Raw genomic sequence first — 24,481 nt, 5'->3', positions numbered from 1 at the left:
ACTATTTTTCGGAATAACATACATTTTCTAAGAATTGTATACAATGCCGGATTTAATACAGTGCCGGTAACATCATATGTATGATAATAATTCTACATTTCTTAAAAAGCTTTGATATTGTATACAATTCATAGATTATTATTCAATGAAATAATGTTGTAAAATAGTCACACTTTTTTAAGTTGTTTGAATATACTAACATACTTATTAGGATCGTACCTACTAATAAAAGTAACAAAATGAATTTTTAAAGTTCCTAGTAATCTTCTGGAATCAATTTCAATAAAAATACATAATATCAAAAATTAAAAATAATATCAAGTATGAAGATGGTCTATAAAATGGAATGCGCTATGTTTACGTGAGCGTGATATTGCCGCGAACAAAGTTACGTCGTTAGATACCTAAATTTGAGTAACGCAGATTTGTGACAGCGTCCTTAACGAGGTAGGTATTATTTTAGTCACTAAATAGCTTCCCTTGGGGAAAATATCACAAATCAGTGTCAATCTTAATTTTAGTCTATTCATATTTTAACGCTGAAGAGTTGTTTGTTTGTTTGTTTGAACGCGCTAATCTCAAGAACTACTGGCCCGATTTGAAAAATTCTTTCGGTGTTAGATAGCACATTTATAGAGGAAGGCTATATAATATCATCACGCTGAGACCAACAGGAGCGGAGCAATGCGGGTGAAACCGTGGGGCGCAGCTATAACTATTATAATCTCTTCAAAACCATCATTGGCTGCGTTATTCCAAATGCTTCAATCAGATCCTGAAAAAAATTCAAATATATTGTTATTTTTTATTTATTTTCACTCAAAAAGGTAAGAAAAATGAAATAGGTAAGTTTACAGCTACACACAATATCTATTCATGTAGGTACATAATATACTAATCCTACTAATATTATAAATGCGAATGTTTGTGAGGATGGATGATTGTTACTCTTTCACGCATATACTACTGAAGCGATTATAATGAAATTTGGTATGTAGGTAGCTCAATATCCGGAATAGCACACAGGCTCCTTTTTTTGAAAACGCAGGCAAAGCCGCGGGCAGAAATATTTACTAACGGCCTTACTAATAAAAAGGTAAACAATGGATAAAATTCAACCATTTTCTACCATAGCTGTGTCCTGCTCTTGCTCACATGAAATGTCAATCATAAAAACAAGACAGGTTATTGCAATAACTAATCCATTGAATAGCGAATGGGTAACATTTTATTAGTAAGACCGTAGTATTATAAAGCTGAAGAGTTTGTTTGTTTGAACGCGCTAATCTCAGGAACTACTGGTCCGATTTGAAAAATTCTCTCGTTGTTAGATAGCTCATTTATCGAGGAAAATTATAAGCTATACATCATCATAGTAAGATCAACAGGAGCGGAACCACGCGGGTGAAACCGAACAGCACAGCTAGTGTAGTATAAAAAGTTTCCAAAATTTGTTAGTTTGATCACTGTTACACACTCACCCGCCATCTTTCCATGTTCATAGAAACAATAAATTGGTTCTCGTCAGAAACGTCTTCGTTTTGCACCGTTTGGGGCACCGGTTCTACAAACGGTAGCCCGTGTTCTGGGTCTGGAAAAATGATATTTTTACATGAAAATTATGTTAATCTTAATATATGTATGTCGTGGCGATATCGTAAATTTGCTCATTTCATGAAATGGCCATTATAGTTTGATCAGATCGTTAAATCGTCAACGTTTCACGATTTCGTCATCGACATTTGACCAGATCGTATAAAATATCTTAGGGCCGATTTTTCAATGCTTGGATAAAACTTATTCGTCGAATAATGTATAAAACTACCATTTTAAAAACGTATTCTTATTACCCGTATTTGACAGTTTATGTGACATTTTAGTACTATTGTGTAATACTTTATTGGACGCATAAGTTTTATCCAAGCATTGAAAAATCGGCCCTTAGAGAGTCCATAAAACATTAAAAAATTCAGAATATTTTAAGAACTTGTTTATTGCCAGAAGCGAATCGCTTTTTAAAAAAGAAACAAAAATGGTCGCATTTCGTGAAATGAGCAAATCTACGATATGGCCACGACATATATATAAATCTCGTGTCACAATGTTTGTCCTCAATGGACTCCTAAACCACTAAACCGATTATAATAAAATTCGCACACCATGTGCAGTTCGATCCAACTTGAGAGATAGGATAGTTTAAACATGTAGGTACCACGGGCGAAGCCGGGGCGGACCGCTATAGTATATTACATTATCTATGGTCTACTCACGTTCATAGACCCTGATGAGGTATTACGCCTATAGAAACTATCGCTCTACAAAAAACCACAAAAAATAAATTTTTTTTGACCAACACTTTTTCACAAAAATACATTTTTTTTTAGTTGTGTTATTTCTATTAAAGTGTGTTGTTTTACTAATATTTCGTAACAAACCTTCAATTTTTGCCACCAGAAAAAAGCATCCATTTTTATTGTTTACTCACGTTCATAGACCCTGATAAGCCCGTCTCGCACCAAAAACGACATATAGTATATATTCTCTATGGTCTTTGTGAAACTCGTGGGATCCAACACTATATGGTAGTAACTCTTGGCTCCGTTTCTACACGCCTTGTTTATGAAACGGTGCACTCGGCTCACCATCTCTGAGCCTTCATCGGTTTTTTCTAGTCTGTAAAAGAATAAAATAATTATTGTCAAAATATATTGCGAGATAACAAAATTATAAAAACTGATCCGAACATGGATATTTCTCGTTTTACTTTAAAAAAATAGTAAAGGTATATCAGTTTAAAGTTTTTTGATACCTGCAATAGTAACGGAATAATCGCCTGTGCATACTTCGATTACACCCGGTATACCTATACTAATATTAAAAAAGCTGAAGAGTTTGTTTGTTTGAACGCGTTTATCTCAGTTTCTTTCGGTGTTAGAGCCCATATATCGGGGAAGGCTATAGGCTATATATATCATTACGCTATGACCAACAGGAGCAGAGCCACGCGGGTGAAACCGCGAAGCGCAGCTAGTAATAGATAAAAAATGATTTATAAAAATATAATTTCCCTTTGGAAAGATATAACCTTTGTCATAATAATTACGTTTAACTTTTTTTACCGACAGGTTCCGCGTTCTGTATGTCCTGTGCTTTCACTCACTTTACTAAATCGACCCATGCAAACTTTTTGTCCGTCAGTCTGTGTCGGCCAATCTCTGGAACGGTTGGACCGATTTTGACTAGCAGATAGCTAATGTAATAAACGTCTATCTATCAAAACTTTCGTTTCAATCAACCCCTTTATATCCACCCACCAATTTTAACCATCTGTTCGTACAAATAATACCCCCTGCCTACCCCAACTATCAACCCCCCTTATCACGCTTAACCAAACTATTAACCTCCCCCCCCCAAATCACCACTTAATCCAAGTATTCAGAACCCCCCCTACTTTTTCAACCTATTCAGCCCTCCCCCCACCCCCCCTTTTCCCCCCAACTCACCGATCAACACACTCCGGAGCGCTCAACTGAGCATTCTTCTGCGCCACGCGACGTTGCCGCTCTTTTGGTCTGTGTTCGGGCGGCGTTGGTGCGAACGTGCCGTGTAGTGATATAGAGGTGGACACTTCGCGGGGGAGGGGAAACGACCAGAATGTGGGGTTTTCCCGCTAGAATAGGGAATATTACTTTTTTTAAAGTGAAACTTGTTTAGGCGCGTTGAGAGTAAAATTTCAAGCTCATGGCAATACCGAGCGTGACAGCGAAAGAGCGTGTGCCGAGCACATGTGTCAGAAGTGAAATTTCTTTGGCAAAATTCAGATCATGATGTGACCTTGAAATTTTACTTTCACGCGCCTACAAGTTTCACCTCATAATATTTTTTATGAATATTATAACCTCACCTCATAATATTTAATTTAATATATGAATAAACATTGTTCTGCTTTTCTGTTATCACTGTATGAAAACTAGATGTCCGATTTTTAGGTCTACAAAATAGGCACACAAAATTTCATAGGAATCCGTCAAGCTGTTTCGGAAGAGTTTAAACCTTATTTTTCATGATATCTATAACAATGAAACCCGTTTTCCTTGGTCACGGCATCACGCGTGAACGGGTGGACCGATTTCGATAATTCTTTTTATAATATTCCTTGAAGTACAAGGTTCTTATGGAAAAAAAACATAAACATTTACCACGGGCGAAGCCGGGGCGGACCGCTAGTTAAGTATAAAATTTTTAGAAAACTTACAATATGCTGCGCCAGCTCATGTTTGTCATATTTATTCTCTAGTCCAGTGACGGCTTCAGAACAACTTATAGCCAAATCACTGGCCGCTCGGAGCACACGAGAGTCGAGATAGCTCTCACCTGAAATGTGGTGTCATTTCTGAGATTTGAGTTAAATTTTGAGGTTAGTTTAGGTTTTATTTATTTATTTATTTCTTTAGGACAACTTACAAAATATACACCATTACATGATTACAGATATAAAAGATACAAATATATAGCCGAGTGTTGTTTTAATTACAAGTTGCCACGGCTTGTTAACGGACTATAAAAAAATATACGATTTATTACATAAAATGACTATTTTGATTATTAACAAAATAAATCTTAATTGAAAAAAATACATATTTAAGTTAAAAACTATAAACTACATTAAAAATAAAATTCATTGAAATATAAACATTTAAATTCATAAAAATCAGTAGGGAATATAAACTATAACTCTTAGATAGACTTATAAGTCAAATCCCAAAAATTGTAGGATAGGGGGAGGGTAAATCGTGAATTACCTCCAACTGCCCTTCTTCCTCTGTGGGATGGCCCTCGCTACGCTGCGCTTCGCACGGAAAAAAAAACTTAACCTAACCAACAATGAGGAATTCTGTATTGATTTAGAAATGATAAAAAATAGTTTACTAGCTTTCCGCCCTCGGCTTCGCCCGCTTTGTGTAAATCTTACGGAGCTTTCTTTCTTTCTTCTTCTTTAAACAAACATAGAGCATTTTGTTGCATTCAAGATGACGAGTTTTCGTTTACACTAAAAGATCAAGAAATAATGCTCTAGCTCTATGATCATTTGACTGCCTCCTTGGTACAGTGGTTGACGCGTGAGTATAACACCGAGGGGGCCTGGGTTCGATTCCCGGTGGAGACAAAGAAAAAAAAATGTCTCGATGCAGGACACAGAAGGCTGATCACCTACTTGTCCCTAAAGAAAATCGATTAGTGAAACATATGTATAATGCATCTGCCCCTTACCCCACTTGGGGACATGGGACTTCACTTTTTTTTTGTCATTTGCTGAATCGAAATTTACGACTCTCAACTCGACGTCCAAAAAAAGTAATGTTTTAACCGAATAAATAAATATTTGAGTTTTAATGTTTAATGATGATTGTATACCTGGATGCCGCACCCTCTCCTCGACGCCACCTTGCTGCAGCAGCTTCTTCACCTCGTGAACAGCCTCCGTCGTCTTTTGCATTCTCTGATCATTGTTATCATTCTCTTGCTCTGAAAATGTGAGAAATAGATGTTTAAAACTAAGATTGTAGACTACAGGCCCATGTTGAAACAATTATGGGTCATTTGAATCACCAGATGACCTATCTAGAACAATATATGTCTCTCTCATCTAGTACTTTCGAATTCTCATCTGCACTCAGTTGGACAGCTTACAAGTGACGGCATAGTGCTGAATCTTATTATTTTATGCTCTTATATCGTTCTAGATCACCTTGTGGTTCAAATAAATAATAATAACACCGAAAGAAATTTTCAAATCGGACCAGTACTCCCTGAGATATTAGCGCGTTCAAACAAACAAACTCTTCAGCTTTATAATATTATAGATTAATTACTGCTGATGCTAAACTTTTTGTAGAAGCTAATTTTGATACAATCCATACTAATATTATAAATGCGAAAGTAACTCTGTCTGTCTGTCTGTTGAGTATCACGCCTAAACTACTGAACCAATTTGCATGAAATTTGGTATGGAGATATTTTGATACCCGAGAAAGGACATAGGCTACCTTTTATTGCGAAATATGTACCACGGGCGAAGCCGCGGAGGACCTCTAGTAGTAAATAATAATAAAGAACTTACCCAAGCTTAAATCTTGAAGTATGACCCTATACCGCATCTTCCTATCATGACTCGTGGTAGATGAACTCATGGCGTCCTCTTGATTAGATTTTCTCGTTTAAATGATTAGTTTAAAACACTTTTACATGTAATAAACGGCCGAAAAGCGGTATCTGTGAGCGGTATCCGTATTTGTTATTCCAAATTTCAATATTTTTTGGCAGGATCCAATTTTGAATATTGACATTTGACATCAATTTTTTTATTGATTTATTTTTTAGACGGATACTGAAAAATTAGACGACTACAGAATAAGTTAATATTCTACATAATGCATATAGTAACTATTTATTAATCTATGAAATGATAACCAAACAAGAAGCTTATATATCTAATACACTGGAGATTGCACTATGACCATTATATAACTTGTAACAAGAAAATATGTTTTTTTATCCCTTTCACACCTAATAGCATCTACAGACGCTACGATTCGGTTGGTGCCAACCATCCGACCACGACCAAATCGGAAAGTGTAGAGAGCGGTCGGTCCGACATAATTATTATTAATATTGGTTTGACGTGGTCGGATGCGCCAGCAATACCGACCAAACCAACTTCCTATCAGATCCAACCAAATTGGAACGTTTGGAAGTGTGAGGGACTGTAAGACTCACATCGGTGGAGGCTTCCACCCTATAATTGTGCTGGGGTTGGTGAAGAGAAAGACCAAATGCTGCTTATTACTATACGACGAGTCTTCTACCGCAGAGTGTACTATGTGGTCTGAGTTATGCGAGCGTGCGTGCGTTTGGCGCGAAAATCGGTTATATTTATGTGTCGATTACAGGTGTTAATGCGTGCGGTAGGAAAACTCTCGCGTAGTACTCATTTATTTCTCATAATTTCTTATATCTATTACATTATATTATTTACTTATATCTATTACATTATAATACTATTTACTTATGCTAAAATAACAACACCAATAATCATAAACTTTATTTGTCAAACAATCTATAAACTATAAAAATTATACGAACACTATTTTTACTATCTATTATGTATCACACACTATTTTCTCTTATATACTATTACAATTTACGAACATAACACATTTAAATCAGTCTTAAAACATTCTATACAGGTTAACACAACTAAATACACGAAAAAGAACATTACACATACATTATAAACGATTAAACTTGTTATGTAAAACAAATGAACTTATAACACCGTTAAACTATTATGAAACGAAATAAACACTCTATATAAATGAAACTTAAAGTAATAACTTTTACATACGTTTTTATATTGTCGCGAACATTCTCCCGCCGTGAATTGACTCTGAGTCAATTCAGTCTCCTGCGTGAGCGGCTGCTGCTGCTGTTGATGGTAGCACGATGAGTTTCTTTGCAGGTCGCCGGAGTATGCTCCCCTTCGTGCGGACGTCCACTGTTCTCACGATGCCGTCTGCTCCCGGGTAAGTTGCTGTGATGATTCCGAGCGGCCATGTGTTGCGTGGGAGTGTGTTGTCCACTATTAGCACTATGTCACCCACGCGTAGCGCTGCGCCTTTGCCGTAGGGCTCCCGCCGGTTCTGCAGTCCAGGTAGGTACTCCTGTACCCAGCGTGTCCAGAACATGTCCGCTAGTCTCTGTGCTGCTCTCCAGTGTGTTCTGCCGATCAGGTCTTTGTCATCGAACGGGCCCCAGGTAGGTACTCGAGCCGGTCCGAGCAGCAGGAAGTGATTCGGTGTGAGCGCTTCAGGTGAGTCCGGGTCGACTGATACATGTGTCAACGGACGGCTGTTGATGGTGAACTCCACTTCAGCGAGGAAGGTGGTGAGTACTTCCTCTGTTGGATGACGCTGATGCAGCACTGCTTCTAATGCTGTTTTTGTGCTTCTCACGAGACGTTCCCACGCGCCGCCCATGAACGGCGCGCCTGGAGGTATGTACCGCCAGTTGATGAGTCGCCGGCTGGCTTCGTCTTCTGTTGCTGCGTCGATCGCCTGACGTATCTCCTTGTCTGCCGACTTCAAGTTGGTTCCATTGTCAGACCAAATCTCTGTAGGGCAGCCGCGGCGCGCTATCATTCTTCGAAGCGCCATGACTGCTGATTCGGTGGTGAGTGAACCCGCCAGCTCGAGATGTATCGCTCGCGTCGTGAGGCACGTGAAGAGTGCCACATACCTCTTCTGTGTTGATCTATTCACTGTGACTGTTAGCGGGCCGAAATAGTCGATTCCCGTATATGTGAACGGACGTTGATGATGTGCAAGTCGACACTCGGGATGGTCGCCGGTCGGTGGCGCGGTCGGCATAGCTCGTCGTCGTCTGCACGCAAGACATCGATGTATTATCATCCTCGTCGCCGGTCGTAATCGAATAATCCAATAGTGTTGTCTGCACTCGTTAATTGTAGCTTCGACGCCGGCGTGATGTAGCTGTCTATGTATATATTCTATATACAGCTTTGCTTCTATACTATTTCCGTCGAGTATCGGAGGATGTTTTTGACTATCGGTGATGTCGCGCGTCCTTGCTATGCGTGTTTTCACTCTTATCAGTCCGTTGATAAGAACAATTGATAATTGTTTTGTTCTACTGTTGATAGGCGGCGCTGCATTCTTCATTAAACAGCTTAACTCGTTCGAAAAATAACTATGTTGACTCGCTCGCACTATTAATTCTTCAGCTTGTTTCATGAGTGACGCCGCTATTGTTTTAAATTTTCTGTTGTCTTGTACTTGCGTCCGCTTGCTATTGTGTTGTTGTTTTTTAACTTTTTTGTTCCAGTTTTCGTCGGCGCGTTGATTGGCTTTCGTTTTCTTGTAATTAACTTTTTCTGTGCGCGCCGATCGACATAAATCGATGAATTGAAGTACTCTTGCGGTCGTTCGTATTAAACGTTCCCATTTTGAAAATCGCGCGGGCTCTGGAAGCGCTTCTGATAGGTTGCAGATAGGCTGTCTGCTGACTATGTTGTTGATTTTTTCTTCGCCCGTTTCATGTTTCAGCTTCGGCTGTTCTATGCACCATGTTGAGGGGTCCGACTTGAGGAATTCGGGGCCCTGGTACCATCGATGGGTGTTGCTGAAGTCATGCGGTATGTCTCGTGTGGCGTCGTCTGCTACATTTAATTTCGTAGGTACCCAGCGCCATTCGTTGACCGCGCTGTGTTCTTCTATTGCAGCGATGCGATGAGCCACGAATGGTTTGTACGAGCGGGAACCTGTTTGCAACCATGTGAGTACTGTGCGGCTGTCGGTCCAGTATGTGATGGACTCCGGTTTTCTATCATGTTCTTCGATGACTGTGACCGCCATGCGACATCCCATCACAGCTGCTTGCAACTCGAGTCGTGGTATGGAGGTGACCTTGAGCGGCGCTACACGTGCTTTAGCGGTGATGAGTGACACGTGTGTTTCACCGTCGGCTGTGGTAGCTCGCCAGTAGAGCGCTGCTGCGTAGGTGGACTCGCTGGCGTCGACGAATACGTGCAGTTGTAATGACGTAGCTTCACTATATTGTGAATAGCACCGCGGTATGTTGATGCTACTCAGCGCTTTCAGGTGTTGCGTCCAGCTTCTCCACTTCGATGCGAGGTCTTCGGGCAGCTGTTCATCCCATCCGATTCCGCGGCGCCATACTTCTTGTAGTATCCGCTTGGCGTTGATGGTGACCGGCGAGGCGAGTCCGAGTGGATCGAACACGGACATCACTGTTTTCAATAACTCACGCTTAGTGGGCTTTTCGATGTCGAGCGCGCCCACTGGTAATCTTGACATGTCGAGGTTGAACGTGAGTGTGTCCGCGGCTGGTCTCCACATGAGACCCAGAACTCGTTCTATTTTTGACTCGTCGTTGATGTCGACCGTCGTCATCGATGTGTTGTTCTCACAGAGCGCTTCTATAACTTGTTGTGAATTCGACGCCCATTGCCTGAGTTCGTAATGTGCTTGTTGATGTATATAACGAACTTGTTTAGCTATCTTGATCGCCTCTTCTGTGGTTTTGTAGCTATGGAGATAATCATCTACGTAGTGATTGTTCACGATCGCTGCCGCCGCTTCCAGATATTCTTGTTCATATTTTGCGGCGTTTGTATTCTTTACGTAGATGGCGATGGCTGGCGAACACGTGGCTCCGAATATTAGTGACGTCATCCTATATTCCTCCGGCGGCTGGTCGTCACGTCGATTGCCTCGCCACAGGTATCGGAGCGCGTCTCTATCTTCTATATTCACTTTCACTTGCATAAACATTTCGCTTATGTCGGCGCTCACTGCTATTCTGTGTTGTCTGAAGCGCATCAGGACCCCCGGGAGAGATTGAAGGAGGTCCGGTCCCGAGAGGAGGTGATCGTTGAGTGAGACCCCCTGGCTTCTGGCCGCTGCATCATGTACTACACGTACTTTATTCGGCTTCATGGGATTGAGCACCGGGAAGTGTGGTAGGTACCACGTTCTATTGTCGCTTTTTTGTGGCGGCGCGGGCTCGGCGTATCCCTTTTCTATTAAAGCGTTCATCTGTTCGTTGTACTTTTCTTTCAGTCTTCCGTCTCTGTCTAATTTATTTTCTATGCTGTACAATCTTCGAAGTGTATTGCTGTAGTTATTCGGCATCTTGAAATCTCGTTGTTTCCACAATAACGGCATTTGATAACGGCCATCTTCTGTCTCTGTCGCACGCTCTTTGAGTTGAGAGAGAGCGCGCTGTTCCGGGTCGTTCGCTGGCCTCTTCTGTTCTATTGTGAGTGACTCGATGGCGAAGAATCTTTTCAATTGCTCATCCATGTTGTCTTCTATTGTTATGTGGTTTACGAAATTAACTCGTTGTCCTAGTGAACGAGTGTGCGCGCCGTGTAATACCCATCCCAACGGCGTGCGGGATGCGACGGGCTGATGTCGTTGTCCCTTTCGCACTTCGGACGCTATGAGCAGGTGCCAGTTGTCTTGACCGATGAGTATTCTGGGCTTCGCGTTGTAATATTTCAAACTGTTTTCTAAATCGCCAAGATGCTTGCAGCCGCGGACGTCTTCATCTGTTATTGTTTGCGGCGACAGTTGTAGGTGTTCTATTGTTCTCGCAGTCATCTTGTGATTTTTAGTTGCGCCGTGAATGGTGAGAGTGATACGGCGTGACTTCGTTGCTTCTATCTTTGTATTGGCGATCGCTTCTATGTGTAATGGATCGAAAGTGCCGGTGACGCCCGTCCTCTTCGCTATGTCGTTGTCTATGAGTGTGACGGTTGAGCCGTCGTCGAGGAGCGCGTACGTGTTGACATCTCCCGCCGGTCCGGATACACATACGGGCAGCATCTTCAAATACGCTCGCGTACCGCTCTTTGTCCATGTTGATGCGACCGTTTCTTGTTGATTTTCTGTCTCTTTCTCGGCGTGGATGAAGTGAAGCAGTCTGTGATGCGATCTTTCACAGTTATTTTCATTGCATCTTCTCTTGGGGCAATTGTGATTCTTTGTTCTATAACGAAGGCAGCGGAAACATAGCCGTTGTGATTTAGCTATGTCCCATCTCGTAGACACGTCGTTTTTCTTGAATTTTTCGCACTGTGATATGTTGTGTCCCTCTTCCTCGCAGACTGGACACTTCGATGGTGGCTTGCTGACCGTGCTGAACGTTCTCTGAGCTTTTCTTTTATTTTCTATATTTTCTATGTTGCTTTCAGGTTGAGCGTAAGGGCCGCATCGTTCCGCCTCCCTCTCGAGGAAGCGAGATAGCTTCAGTAGGTCGGCCTCTTCTGTCTCGTGCTCCGATGAAAAATCGTACCATCGATACTTCATTACTGGTGGTAATTTTTCTATTGTGATCTTCGTAGCTTCTGGATTATACAGATAATGTATGCGATTGAGAGCTTTCAGTGTCGCCGTGATGTTGGCGACGCGGCTCGCGAATACGCAGATATCTCTCGGCGTGTCGGCTGGGCGTGGCAACGATCGTAGCCGATCTATTTCGGCTAACGCTATTGAGTCTGGTCGGCCGAATCTTGATTCTAATGTCTTCATAATTTCTTCTGGATTCCCGCCGTATATGAGGAGACTCTCGACTGCTTCTTTTGCTCGCCCTTTAAGACTTCTGCGAAGGCGTGCTGTATTTTCTATTTTCGTAAACGCCGGTGCAGATTCGTTGTACGCTGCTTTGAATGAGAGCCATTCTTGATGTGACCCCGTATACTGTGGTAGATCGGTGATGTACCTCGGTGTTGTTGCAGGACCGCTTCTCGCGGCGATTGTGATGGCCGCCGCGAGCTCTGATATGTTGATGTTCGACGAGTTCTTCTCTGTTGACGCGTTGCTTTTTTCAGTTTTCGTAATGTTCACGTCGGTTGCTGCGGCGGGGGGGGGCGACGCGACCGTAGGCATTTCTTGCTGTGGTTCTTGCGTAATGGCTAGCAAGTGTGGCTGCGATGTGTGTAGCCATTGGCCGACCTTCTGGCGCGGCTCGTTCGATATGACGCTGCGGTTTTCTTCTTCACTATCTTCGGCTTCGATGGCGCTGATTTGTTCTTTAATTAATTTGAGTTTTAAGCGTAGCGCTGCTCTTTTGGCTTTCGCCAATCTTTGTTTCTTCGATTTTCTTTCTTCTGTGTAGGTTTCGTCCTCGCTGGAGGTTTCTTCTGTACTATGATCTTGACGACGTCGCGAACTTGCAGTTTTCGTTGTTTCTGATGCGGTGGTTGACTCTTCATTCGTCGAGGTGTCGGTGGTCGTGCTTGCATTTTCTGTAGTGGGTTCTGTAGGAGCAGCACGGCCGCCGGCTTCGCTATTTTCTTCCTTGCTCTTCTGTCTTGTAAGCGGCATTTTTTCTATTTTTCTATTCTTCTTTCTTCACAATCCTGCTCGAAGGACCAAAATGTGAGGGACTGTAAGACTCACATCGGTGGAGGCTTCCACCCTATAATTGTGCTGGGGTTGGTGAAGAGAAAGACCAAATGCTGCTTATTACTATACGACGAGTCTTCTACCGCAGAGTGTACTATGTGGTCTGAGTTATGCGAGCGTGCGTGCGTTTGGCGCGAAAATCGGTTATATTTATGTGTCGATTACAGGTGTTAATGCGTGCGGTAGGAAAACTCTCGCGTAGTACTCATTTATTTCTCATAATTTCTTATATCTATTACATTATATTATTTACTTATATCTATTACATTATAATACTATTTACTTATGCTAAAATAACAACACCAATAATCATAAACTTTATTTGTCAAACAATCTATAAACTATAAAAATTATACGAACACTATTTTTACTATCTATTATGTATCACACACTATTTTCTCTTATATACTATTACAATTTACGAACATAACACATTTAAATCAGTCTTAAAACATTCTATACAGGTTAACACAACTAAATACACGAAAAAGAACATTACACATACATTATAAACGATTAAACTTGTTATGTAAAACAAATGAACTTATAACACCGTTAAACTATTATGAAACGAAATAAACACTCTATATAAATGAAACTTAAAGTAATAACTTTTACATACGTTTTTATATTGTCGCGAACAGGAAGCTTTGTTCCGACCAAATCGGCTCATTCCATAGAGTAACATAGGTAATTGGCTCATTCACATTCGCAACGCCGCCGGTGTAGGACGTCAACATGAACGCCGAGGGATTTACGGTCACCGAACGTGACATATTAATAAAATTACTGGACTATATAAAGACTTTCCCTGTTTGTGGGACTTAAGTAACAAAGATTACGCAAATAGAGATGCCAGAAATCAAGCGTATTTTATTATGTTAGAAGTATTAAAAAAAAATGATAGTGCAGCTACATTAAAAACCTTAAAAAATAAGTTATAAGAGCCGCATATGACTGTAATTTTCTCTATTTCTATAGTAGAATTTAGCCCATTCTCTTCGAAGCATCTACAGACGCTCCGATTTGGTTGGTGCCAACCATATTGGAACCGACATGGCAACCATTCCAACATTGCTACAGATTGTCCGACGGTTGGCCTTCCAGCTGTCAGTTGACCATAGAGTAATATGTCAGTTGACCATAGTATAGCATCTACAGACGCTCCGATTTGGTTGGTGCCAACCATCCGACCACGACCAAATCGGAAAGTGTAGAGAGCGGTCGGTCCGACATAATTATTATTAATATTGGTTTGACGTGGTCGGATGCGCCGGCGATACCGACCAAACCAACTTCCTATCCGATCCAACCAAATTGGAACGTTTGGAAGCTTTGTTCCGACCAAATCGGCTCATTCCATAGAGTAATACAGGTAATTGGCTCATTCACATAATTGGCTTTGGATAATTTCATTAAGATTAATTGTGTGAGACCCATTTGTAAAAAAGTCTTCAAATAACGATTTTCGTGGACCCTCCGCCGTACGAACTACTGTTATGTGATATCCGAAGCTATAAGGCCGCCTGTCCTGCAAGAAAACTTCCGCAAGAAATGTCCGACAGTCTGTCTGACAGCAACTTGCAAGTCTACTTGCAGATGGATACACGGAGTTAGACATGCAAGCTACTGTTAGACAGACTGTCGGACATTTCTTGCGCAAGTTTTCTTTCAGATGGAAACGAGGCCTAACAAAAATATATGTCTGTGAAAAATACAGACGATAAGATTAACTCAAACTGCTAATTCCACGCCGAGAAGCTTATATATTGCAGTTAGTATTGCAGTGGTTACACAGCTACCTTAGTGGTCGTCGGCAAAGAATTAAAATTGATGACTCTTTGTCCTCCTGGTCGAATCTCACTGCTGGCGTTCCACAGGGCGGCATCCTCTCTCCTCTTCTTTTCGCTATTTATATCAACAACATAACAAAAGACATTTTATCACAGCATCACATATACGCAGACGACCTTCAAATATACACTCAAGCTCCTATCTCTGATCTCTCATCGGCTATTTCCACCACAAACACTGACTTGGCCACAATAGTAAGTTGGAGTAAACAGCATGGATTACATGTGAATCCAATAAAAACTCAATCAATAATTGTCGGTAGTTCACAATACATCCAAAAATTAGATTGGGAAAATCTGCCGCCAATAACTGTTGATGGTGTTGTGGTTCCGTACAGTAAGAATGTTAAAAATTTAGGTCTCTGCATTGATCGTTCTCTGTCTTGGAATGAACAGGTAAAGCAGGTCAGTAAGAAAATATATGCCGCATCACATTCGCTTAAACGAATTCGTAACTTTCTTCCAATTCCGACTAAAATTTTGCTGGCTCAATCCCTCCTTCTCCCTATCCTAGATTATGCCGATGTATCCTATCCCGATCTCACCGAACTTCTATTGGATAAGCTCGAGCGATTTCAAAATCTATGCATTAGATTTATATTTGGGTTACGCAAATATGACCATGTATCCGATTATCGTGCTAGACTCAGATGGCTCCCTATCAGATTACGCCGGGATACTCACATACTCCATTTGCTTTACAAAGTTTTGTTTTATCGTAACACTCCCTCATATCTCAAAGATAAATTTCAGTATTTATGTACTCACGGACTGAACCTGCGCTCTCATGAAACTCTATCTCTATGTATTCCTACACACAAATCTTTCTACAATTCTTCATTTACTGTGAAAGCTATTAAACTGTGGAATGATCTCCCCGTCACAATTAGAAAAGCTCAAACTTTCGAGACTTTCAAACGATTACTGAATAATCATTACAATAAAAAGTGATAACTTATTGTATTTAGGTATATATTTTTATTATGATATTTATTTAATATATGCTTTATGTATATATATATATATATATATGTATATATATGTATGTGTGTATGTATGTTTTTATTTATAATAATTTGTATGTACTTATGTATGTGTATGTGTAGGTATATTGTTTTTTTTTAATTTGTTTTTTTAATTATTAATCTAATATAGCTTTACCACCACCCTCTGTCATGATTTTATGTTTTTTTTATCTTGTGTTTGGTTGCCTGGAAGAGATGGCTACTAAAGCCATAAGGCCGCCATTTGTGCATGTCTCTCTTCTGTATATGTATGTCTTTTTCCTGTTTGTAATGGTGTACAATAAAGCGTTTTCATTCATTATATATTCTAATATCAGATCCCTTTCACACCAACTTGCCAAGTTAGGTGTGAAAGGGATAAAAAAACATACAGGTGTCATTCAACGTCATATTTTCTTGTTACAAGTTAATGTTCATACTGAAATCTCCAGTGTATTAGATATAAGCTTCTTGTTCCACGCTTATTCCCACAAAAAAAAAAGGTTTCGTTTTAAATATATTTTTAAGATTTTGCGCTACATTAGAGGCAATTTTTATTAGGACGCTAAAATGACATGCAATTTTTTGATATGGTATACCAATTTCTACCTGTCTTGTCTTGTCTGCCCCCCTATGCAAGTGGCTTTCTGTTAGCGTAGCGTTCAATAGAATAGACTACGAATGTATGAGATTGACGTAAGCTGTAGATACGTTTATCTACAGCTTACGTCAATCTCATACATTCGTAGTCTATTCTATTGAACCGTTTATCTACAGCTTACGTCAATCTCATACATTCGTAGTCTATTCTATTGAACGCTACGCACACAGAAAGCCACTTGCATAGGGGGCCTGAACTCTGAAATCTGATGGAAAATTGCGGAGCGCGGCTTGAGGACAATACGGTTGACTTATGTCGAATTTAAGTGTACATTTTATTATATATAAAAATAAAATTTAAATGTTTTATCTAATATGTATCATAAATATGATTCATTATTACACAACAACTTGTAAAGTGTGTTGAGGCTGGCAGTGTTTGTGAGGTTATATTTGTTTTCTAGGATTTATAAACGTGTTTGTAATTAAAAATGGATTCAGGACCAGCTCAAGAAGTAACTGAGCTATTACGGCAATGGGAGGAACAACATACGACTCCGACGTACGACCCAATACCAACATTAACAAGGTAATTTTTTTTTATAAAGTTTGTTTCATACTTCGTTGGTACTTTTTTACCTTTCAAATTGCCAGGATTATGTATAACCAATATTGCCAAAACTTCAAAAAGTTTACTTTTTTTGCAACTATTTCAATCTTATATGTCCCCCCCCAGGGCCTACTGTTACAAGTAGGGGGTCTCAGTAGAAACCAAACTAATTTACTATTTATAAATTTACAATATGTTATCAATAACCAGACTACTTAATATGATAAAAATTGTAACTTTTAAAAATTTACTTTAAAAAAGTCATAAAAAAGGTATTAAGACAATATATTACCGCAGATAATTCTATACATATTACTATTAGTCAACAACTGATCACAGATGATAATAAAAAAAAACATTACTATAGCTCTTTATCAAAAATCTATGAAAATTGAGAATTATTTCTAAGTGTCCTCATTTCTTAACACAATTATCAGACAGCTGGAAACATATGGATAATCCTAAAAAATACACTACATTTTACTAGCCTTTGAGAAGAAATAAATTCCTTTTCACATAGTGTGATAGGACAGGTGTATTATACATCTGTTTAATTGGTTAAGCTTTAAAAAGACTTATATGCCATATAACTTGTTAACTACAATAAAATGCGTAAACTAACTGACAAATTCAAGCTTTGAACTAGTCTCTTAGGAACGATTGTTATAACTGTCTGTTCCCCATGACCTCAATGATTGTACTAATGAATGAATGAAAAATTCTTTATTGCAATCAAAAATACAGGATTACAAAATAAGAGTGATACAAGTTAAAATATGTACAGAGGGTCGTCTTATCGCTGTAAGCCATTTCTGCCAGATAACCCGCAAATCATAAGGATTCCATATTTTATTGTGATGGTGCATTACATTTAGGTACATTTTGCTTTAAAATTGAATAAAATCTATAAATAATTATGTCATAAACAATAAATATATAAATACTAATCTTCATTATATTTCACCAATGTAAAGTGTGGTTCTTGAGGAAAGATTTAGTATATAATTTCTTAAGTTATAGACAAAACAGGCGAACCTGTGAAAGCTAGTTATCTTATTAAAAAATCAAGTAAATCCCTTTGTCTAAAACCTCATAAATTATATACTAAAACCTTCCTCTTGATACACTCCATCTATAAACAAAAACCGCATCAAAAACCGTTGCATAATTTTAGAGATTTGTAATATGTAGCCCTATCCTATTAATATTATAAATGTGAAAGTTTGTGAGGATGTGTGTGTGTTACTTTTTCACGCAAATTCTACCGAACCGATTACAATGAAATTTAGCACACATATAGAGGGTAACTTGGATTAACACATAGAATGGGTTTTATCCCGGAAATCCCACGGGAACGGGAACTATGCGGGTTTTTCTTTGAAAACGCGGGCGAAGCCGCGGGAGGAAATTTAGTGATATATAAGGTTAAGGAAATAATATAAAAGACTTATTCTAGTAACAATACAGTTATTGTTGAAATAATTTTATTCAAATGATTATTGGGCTAAATAACTTGGCAAATATTCAATTTACCACAAATTGATATATAAACACAATTGTATAGACTTCCTTGGTGGAATAACCTTCATGAGATATTTATAAGACTTTTTAAGTGTACTACAACTGATCTATAAATGTTTTTTATATGTTTTGTTTCTAATTACATAGTTACTCTACAATGAAATTTTTCTATAAAGGTGATGGTCCAAAAAAAACCCAGAGTCGATTTAGACAAATTGGGTATCAATGGCTATATTATATTACACAATTTACCCCACCGAAAAATTAATGCCCATATCCATGGGGTATGAGAGTTATAGGCTAACAAAGTATGTATGAAAAAATCATGAGTAACTTGTTATTTTTACCAGTTTTTACAACAGCAGTATACTATTAAACCATCCATCAGCCGAAGGACGTCCACTGCTGATCATAGGCCTCCCCCAAGGTTTTCCACCGCGATCGGTCCTGTGCCACCCGTATCCAGCGGCTACCCGCGACCTTCACCAGATCGTCGGTCCACCTTGTGGGGGGCCTACCAACACTACATCCTCCGATTCGCGGCCGCCATTCGAGGACCTTTCCGCCCCAAGAAAAAAAAAAAAGCCGCTGGATGCGGGTGGCACAGTACCGATCGCAGTGGAAAACCTTGGGGGAGGCCAATGTCCAGCAGTGGACGTCCTTCGGCTGATGGATGGATTAACAGTATACTGCTGTTGTAAAAAATGGTAAAAATAACAAGTTACTCATGATTTTTCCATATATACTTTGTTAGCCTATAACTTAACTTAACTTAACTTAACTTATAAAATACTTAGGGATAACAATAGATAAAAACTTAAACTGGAAGCCGCAAATAGATGATTTAAAAAGTAGAATACGTAAACTTATACCAATTTTTAAAAAAATAAGACGCCTTAAGGATGAAACCACGAACAAAATCGTTTATCAGTCTTTGTGCCAATCGCTCATTAATTATGGTATCTCGGCTTGGGGTGGCGCAAACAAAACAACACTTCTTAAGCTCGAACGCACACAGAGATGTATCTTAAAAGTACTGCAATTTAAGCCGTTTAGATATCCAACAAATCTCTTGTACACCGAATGCCGCGTTCTGACTGTGAGGCAATTATTTATCAAAGTAATAGTCCTGGAGCAGCACACAGTTCCTCCATCTTCTTCCGTTGTTACAAAAAGAAAAACCCGCATTGAAGAGATTTACTGTGTGCCGGGTTGTAAAACTCGTTTTGCGAAAAATTTTGCATATTATATTGCTCCCTATTTGTATAATTATATTAACAATAAAATTAAAATAAAAGAAATGAGTAGATACCTTTGCAGTAAATCTTTGGATAAATTTCTGCTTAGCCTCGACTACAACGAGACAGAAAAACTGTTTGTGGCTCGTGCCTTTTAGTACACGTATTACTTAAAGTTACCTAATTATTGTTTATCCTCATAAGTTTTATATCTTTAAACCGTAGTGTAAACTTTGCAAAAAAATAAATAAATAAAAATAAAATAAAAATAAACTTCCCTACTGTAACACAGTGGCGTCAGCGACTAGCACGGAGGGAAGTAATTTATGTTTATTTGTAATAATTACTATGTCTTACTGAAATAGATTAATTGATGATTGTAAATTGTCTGGAGGTAAATATATAAATATAAATATACTAAATATACTAAATAATAAATTGTTGTGGATAGTTTTTAGAATTTTATAGTAACTAGAGTGTATTTAGTTAATTTATGTATGAGTTAAGCATTTAATTAATTTATGGTATTTTTTTGTATGTAATTTCAGTATTTATACTCTAAGAACAAGCATATTTTGTATGTCACAAAGTTTATCTCGTGCCTTTTATACCTACGAATCTATGTTGATGATTTCAAAGACTAAAATTGTTACATTGTAATATTATATTGGTGGTGGTAAGGTGAAATAAATAAAATAAAAATAAATAAATAAATAAATAAAAAACTCTCATACCCCATGGATATGGGCATTAATTTTTCGGTGGAGTAAATTGTGCAATATAATAAAGCCATTGATACCCAATTTGTCTAAATCGACTCTGGGTTTTTGGTCCATACATTTTTGGACCATCTCCTTTCTTGTAGAATATGCTTGTAATGTAGCTTCACTCCCATAATCAAGTAGGATTTCTGGAATAAAAATTACCCTTATCCTTTCTCAGGTCTCAATATATCTGAAATTCAAATTTCATATGAAAATTGGTGTAGTAGTTTTTGATTTCATCACGAATTAACAGACAAGGACATTGTTTTGTAATATTTAGTGACTTGTAAGTTATAATTATTTAGGCTATATACAATTTTTACCTATATTTTTTTTCCTGGAATAATAAAATAAAATATCACTAAGTATAAATTTTTAAATTTAAAAACACAATAATATTTCAAATTTCTATAGGCATCAATAAAATTGTGATTCAAGGTTATTTTATGCAACACAACAACACAGTCTCATAAATATGAAAGAGTCACACTATTTATTCATATCTCGGAAAGATTGGTATTGTGGGTACAGTCATTATTACCCAACTACGAAAGAAGGTGTTATTATAATCATCAAAATAACGATAGTGATATATATGTTGCTTGTTTAAAATTATCATTCAGGTTTTTGCGATTTCGTTATAGTAATAATTCTTATTAAAAAAATGATAAATTTTTTCCATGCAACTAAGGGCTTCAAAAATAAAAGATTCTATGGATAGAAGTACAATAAAAGAAAGTTTGTGAGGATGGTTAGATGTATGTGTGTTTGTTACTCTTTCGCAAAAAACTACTGGATGGATTCGGGTGGCACCTTACAATACGCGTTTTCAAAGAAAAACCCGCATAGTTCCCGTCCCCGTGAGATTTCCGGGATAAAACCTATCCTATGTGTTAATCCAAGTTACTCTCTATATTTGTGATAAAGGTCATTGTAATCCGTTCAGTAGTATTTGTACGAAAGAGTAACAAACATACATACACATATATCCTCCATCCATCTTCACAAACTTTCGCATTTATAATATTAGTAGGATAGGATAGGATACATCAGATTAGCACATGAGAATTAAAGAAATACTTGATTTTGCCCAGTGAAAACGCGCCACACAGCTGGTAATCAATATGTGTTGTACAATTCATTATAATAAAATACATTAAAAAGCACATTTATGCAATTAAAGATTATTTTATTTATTTTTTTAATAATTATAAATTCCAGGATAGCGGAAATAATAGAAGCGGAGACAGAGAATTTCATGAAGAAGGATCCGGACCCGTTCGACGAGAGACACCCGTCGCGGACGGACCCCGAGTGCGCGTTGGGACACGCGCTCAAAGTTATGTTTAAGAAGGACAATTTTATGACTAAGGTAATTATATTGTGCTCATTTTAATGGATTAAATTAAATTAAATCCATTAAATGGATTTTAATGGATTGGGGAACAGCCAGCCATAGCAATATCGAAATTCTCGAAAGGTTCCAGAATAAAACTATGAGAGCTATGTTCAACATCCCACCATACATTAGCAATAAATATATGAACTTAGATCTCAACCTGCACACAGTGAAGCAAGAAATAGAACTAAACAGCAAGAAATATCAAGGCAGATTGGGACACCATATAAATAAATTAGCTGCTGAACTGAAGGGAGGGGGCACTGTGAGATTTTCTCGCCTGAAGAGAAATAGCATACCCGATCTTGCGATAAGATTCGCAGACAAATGATGAGCTTTGCGTCACTGGATGCAAATCTCATTCTATGAACATATTTACAGATGAAAATCAGAGACCATATTAGATTATTGTTTACATAAACAGATGGCTAAGTTGCAGTATAGAAAAAAAAAAAAAAAAAAAAATTAATGGATTAAATGCGGTGTAGAGATGTTTGAACATTGTAAAGGAATTGAAAATTTTGAAGCGGGTTAAAACCTTCCTTTGCCATAAATATATGAAAATGTGGGTATAAACTATACAACATACTTATTAATAAATATGTAAGTGGGTATGTCTTACTAATATCTGTAAACATAGAACACAAGATGATTTATTTTTTCTTCTCTTCAAGTAGTTATAACATTTGAAAATCAAATTATCGCCTATTATTATAAATTATATTAAATACTAGCGGTCCGCCCCGGTTTCGTCCGTGGTACATATTTCGCAATTAAATGTAGCCTATGTTCTTTCTCACGGTCTAAATTGTCTGTGCAAAATTTCATCAAAATCGGTTGAGAGGTTTAAGCGGGAAAGCGTAACAGACAGAAAGACAGAGTTACTTTCGCATTTATAATATTATTAATAGGGATAAGTAGGGAAGTAGGGATAGGGATTATAAATTTATAAATGCAAAAGTTTTTGTTGGTTTTTTTGTCTCTCCTTCACGTCGCAACGAAACGATTTTATCATATGAATTTTCTATTAGGAAGATAGTTGTGCTGTAGGGAGACGTGTAATTTTCATGGGAATTTTCCTTCCACCCAGTTGGTAAGACGCGGGCGCAAAGCCTTTTATTATATCCTTAAATTTGAATAATAATTTGTGTTAATCATCTCAATAGACGGCGCGCAGTGTGTCCCTTAGACACATAAAACTGAAAGAATAGAATAAGTTCGATCGCTCTGGCGGGTCACGAGTGGCTGAGTTGGTCAGGCATCCGCCCCGGCATGGCGCGAAAGGATGCGGGTTCGAGTCCCGCTGAGTGATCGAATTTTTTCTATTCTTTATAAAAATAATATTGAATAATAATGTTCTTAAATAGTTAATTTATCTTTCAGCTAGTCAACGACTACGTACGAGACACGTACTATTCCCGTCAGAACATTACAGGTCGAGATGTTCATAAATTGAATGTAGCGGCTTGCAGATTGACGCTCGGTTTGATGCCCGGCCTCGAGATGAGTGTAGTGTTTCAGGTAATTGTAGTTTTTGTTTTTATCCAACTGTGGCAAAGGGAGTAATGTTTTTTGAGGGTATGTGTTTGTTTGCAACTGATATTTATAAATAGAGTATGACCATTTTAAGCCAAGAAATTTAAAAAAAATATAAGAAATACTGATTGTACTTTTTTGAATATGTGCCCACAGAACTTTCGTTTGCGACAATTGATTTTGATCATTATAAGAGCAAATAATGTGGGTTATATACTTAATTGTAAAAAAAAAAAAATTAATTATTTTTTTTATCATCATTCTTTTACTTACTTTCTGGCGCGATGACCCCAAATTGGGGCTTGGCCTCCGACAGCAAGATCATCATTCTTAAGTACTCTAAAAATAATAAATAAATAAATCATTCAGACAATTTTCACACTCGGCACGATCTGATCCCATACTAAGCTTTCGCTTGTGTTATGGAAACCAGATGGCTGATAAACATACATATTATACATATATATATAATTTTAAATAATAACTTATAATATTAACACCCCGACACAGAGCAAACATCTAAGTTCATCACTCAAATATTTGCCCTGGGTGGGAAGGCAGGGCCACTTATAATATTGACATGAATTAAATGATGTATTAATTTTGGTATTGTTACTAACATAGTTAGATATAAGAATATTGTCCTACAAATATTATAAATGCGAAAGTTTGTGAGGATGTGTGTGTGTTTGTTACTCTTTTACGCAAATACTACTAAACCGATTACAATGTAATTTAGCACACATATAAAGGGTAACTTGGATTAACACATAGGGTAGGTTTTATTTCGGAAATCCCACGGGAACGGGAGCTATGCGGGTTTTTCTTTGAAAACGCAGGCGAAGCCGCGGGCGGAAAGCTAGTTATTAATAAGTGGACCAATGATGTTTCAATGAATAAATGAATTATTGAAGTGAAACTTCTTTATCGGGGTTGGAAAAAAATTTAG

The 24,481-nt window shown here is 38.1% G+C and overlaps 3 protein-coding genes across 3 annotated transcripts in view; 1 reads left to right on the top strand and 2 right to left on the bottom strand.

Moving 5' to 3' along the window:
• Positions 1-646: 646 nt before the first annotated feature.
• On the bottom strand, positions 647-6,299 carry Nse4 (SMC5-SMC6 complex kleisin component Non-SMC element 1). The gene is made up of 7 exons (XM_090118232.1): positions 6,122-6,299; positions 5,416-5,526; positions 4,256-4,374; positions 3,504-3,670; positions 2,486-2,673; positions 1,482-1,591; positions 647-775 (listed from the first exon to the last, which is right to left on the bottom strand). Exons 1-7 carry the CDS (start codon positions 6,189-6,191, stop codon positions 719-721), a joined length of 822 nt encoding a protein of 273 aa, XP_089974358.1. The 5' UTR covers positions 6,192-6,299; the 3' UTR covers positions 647-718.
• Positions 6,300-7,457: 1,158 nt separating this feature from the next.
• On the bottom strand, positions 7,458-12,926 carry LOC149896234 (uncharacterized). Its single transcript, XM_090118413.1, has one exon. It carries the CDS (start codon positions 12,924-12,926, stop codon positions 7,458-7,460), a length of 5,469 nt encoding a protein of 1,822 aa, XP_089974539.1.
• A 3,802-nt stretch (positions 12,927-16,728) lies between these two features.
• The window catches only part of mahj (LisH and WD40 domain-containing protein mahjong), a 43,628-nt gene continuing 35,875 nt past the window's right edge, over positions 16,729-24,481 (top strand). The window contains exons 1-3 of the mRNA XM_090117964.1: positions 16,729-17,053; positions 21,819-21,969; positions 23,380-23,517. Of these exons, the coding sequence (XP_089974090.1) occupies positions 16,956-17,053; positions 21,819-21,969; positions 23,380-23,517 (387 nt within the window). The 5' untranslated portion in view covers positions 16,729-16,955. The remainder of the gene's footprint in view (positions 17,054-21,818; positions 21,970-23,379; positions 23,518-24,481) is intronic.

This window comes from Colias eurytheme, chromosome 29 (genome assembly GCF_061535395.1).
Source record: "Colias eurytheme isolate Ceu_HAF_F1 chromosome 29, ilColEury1 Martin Lab GWU primary, whole genome shotgun sequence".
Lineage (NCBI taxonomy): Eukaryota > Metazoa > Arthropoda > Insecta > Lepidoptera > Pieridae > Colias > Colias eurytheme.
Note: the sequence above shows the minus strand (reverse complement) of the source record. Positions and strands in the feature narration are given on the sequence as shown.

Coding starts and splice junctions, on each gene's coding strand:
- Nse4 (XM_090118232.1), bottom strand. CDS start 6,191: ATGAGTTCATCTACCACGAGTCATGATAGGAAGATGCGGTATAGGGTC. Junction 5,527..6,121: donor ACTTCAAGATTTAAGCTTGG/GTAAGTTCTTTA, acceptor TCACATTTTCAG/AGCAAGAGAATGATAACAAT. Junction 2,674..3,503: donor GCTCCGGAGTGTGTTGATCG/GTGAGTTGGGGG, acceptor ATTCTTTTACAG/ACTAGAAAAAACCGATGAAG.
- LOC149896234 (XM_090118413.1), bottom strand. CDS start 12,926: ATGCCGCTTACAAGACAGAAGAGCAAGGAAGAAAATAGCGAAGCCGGC.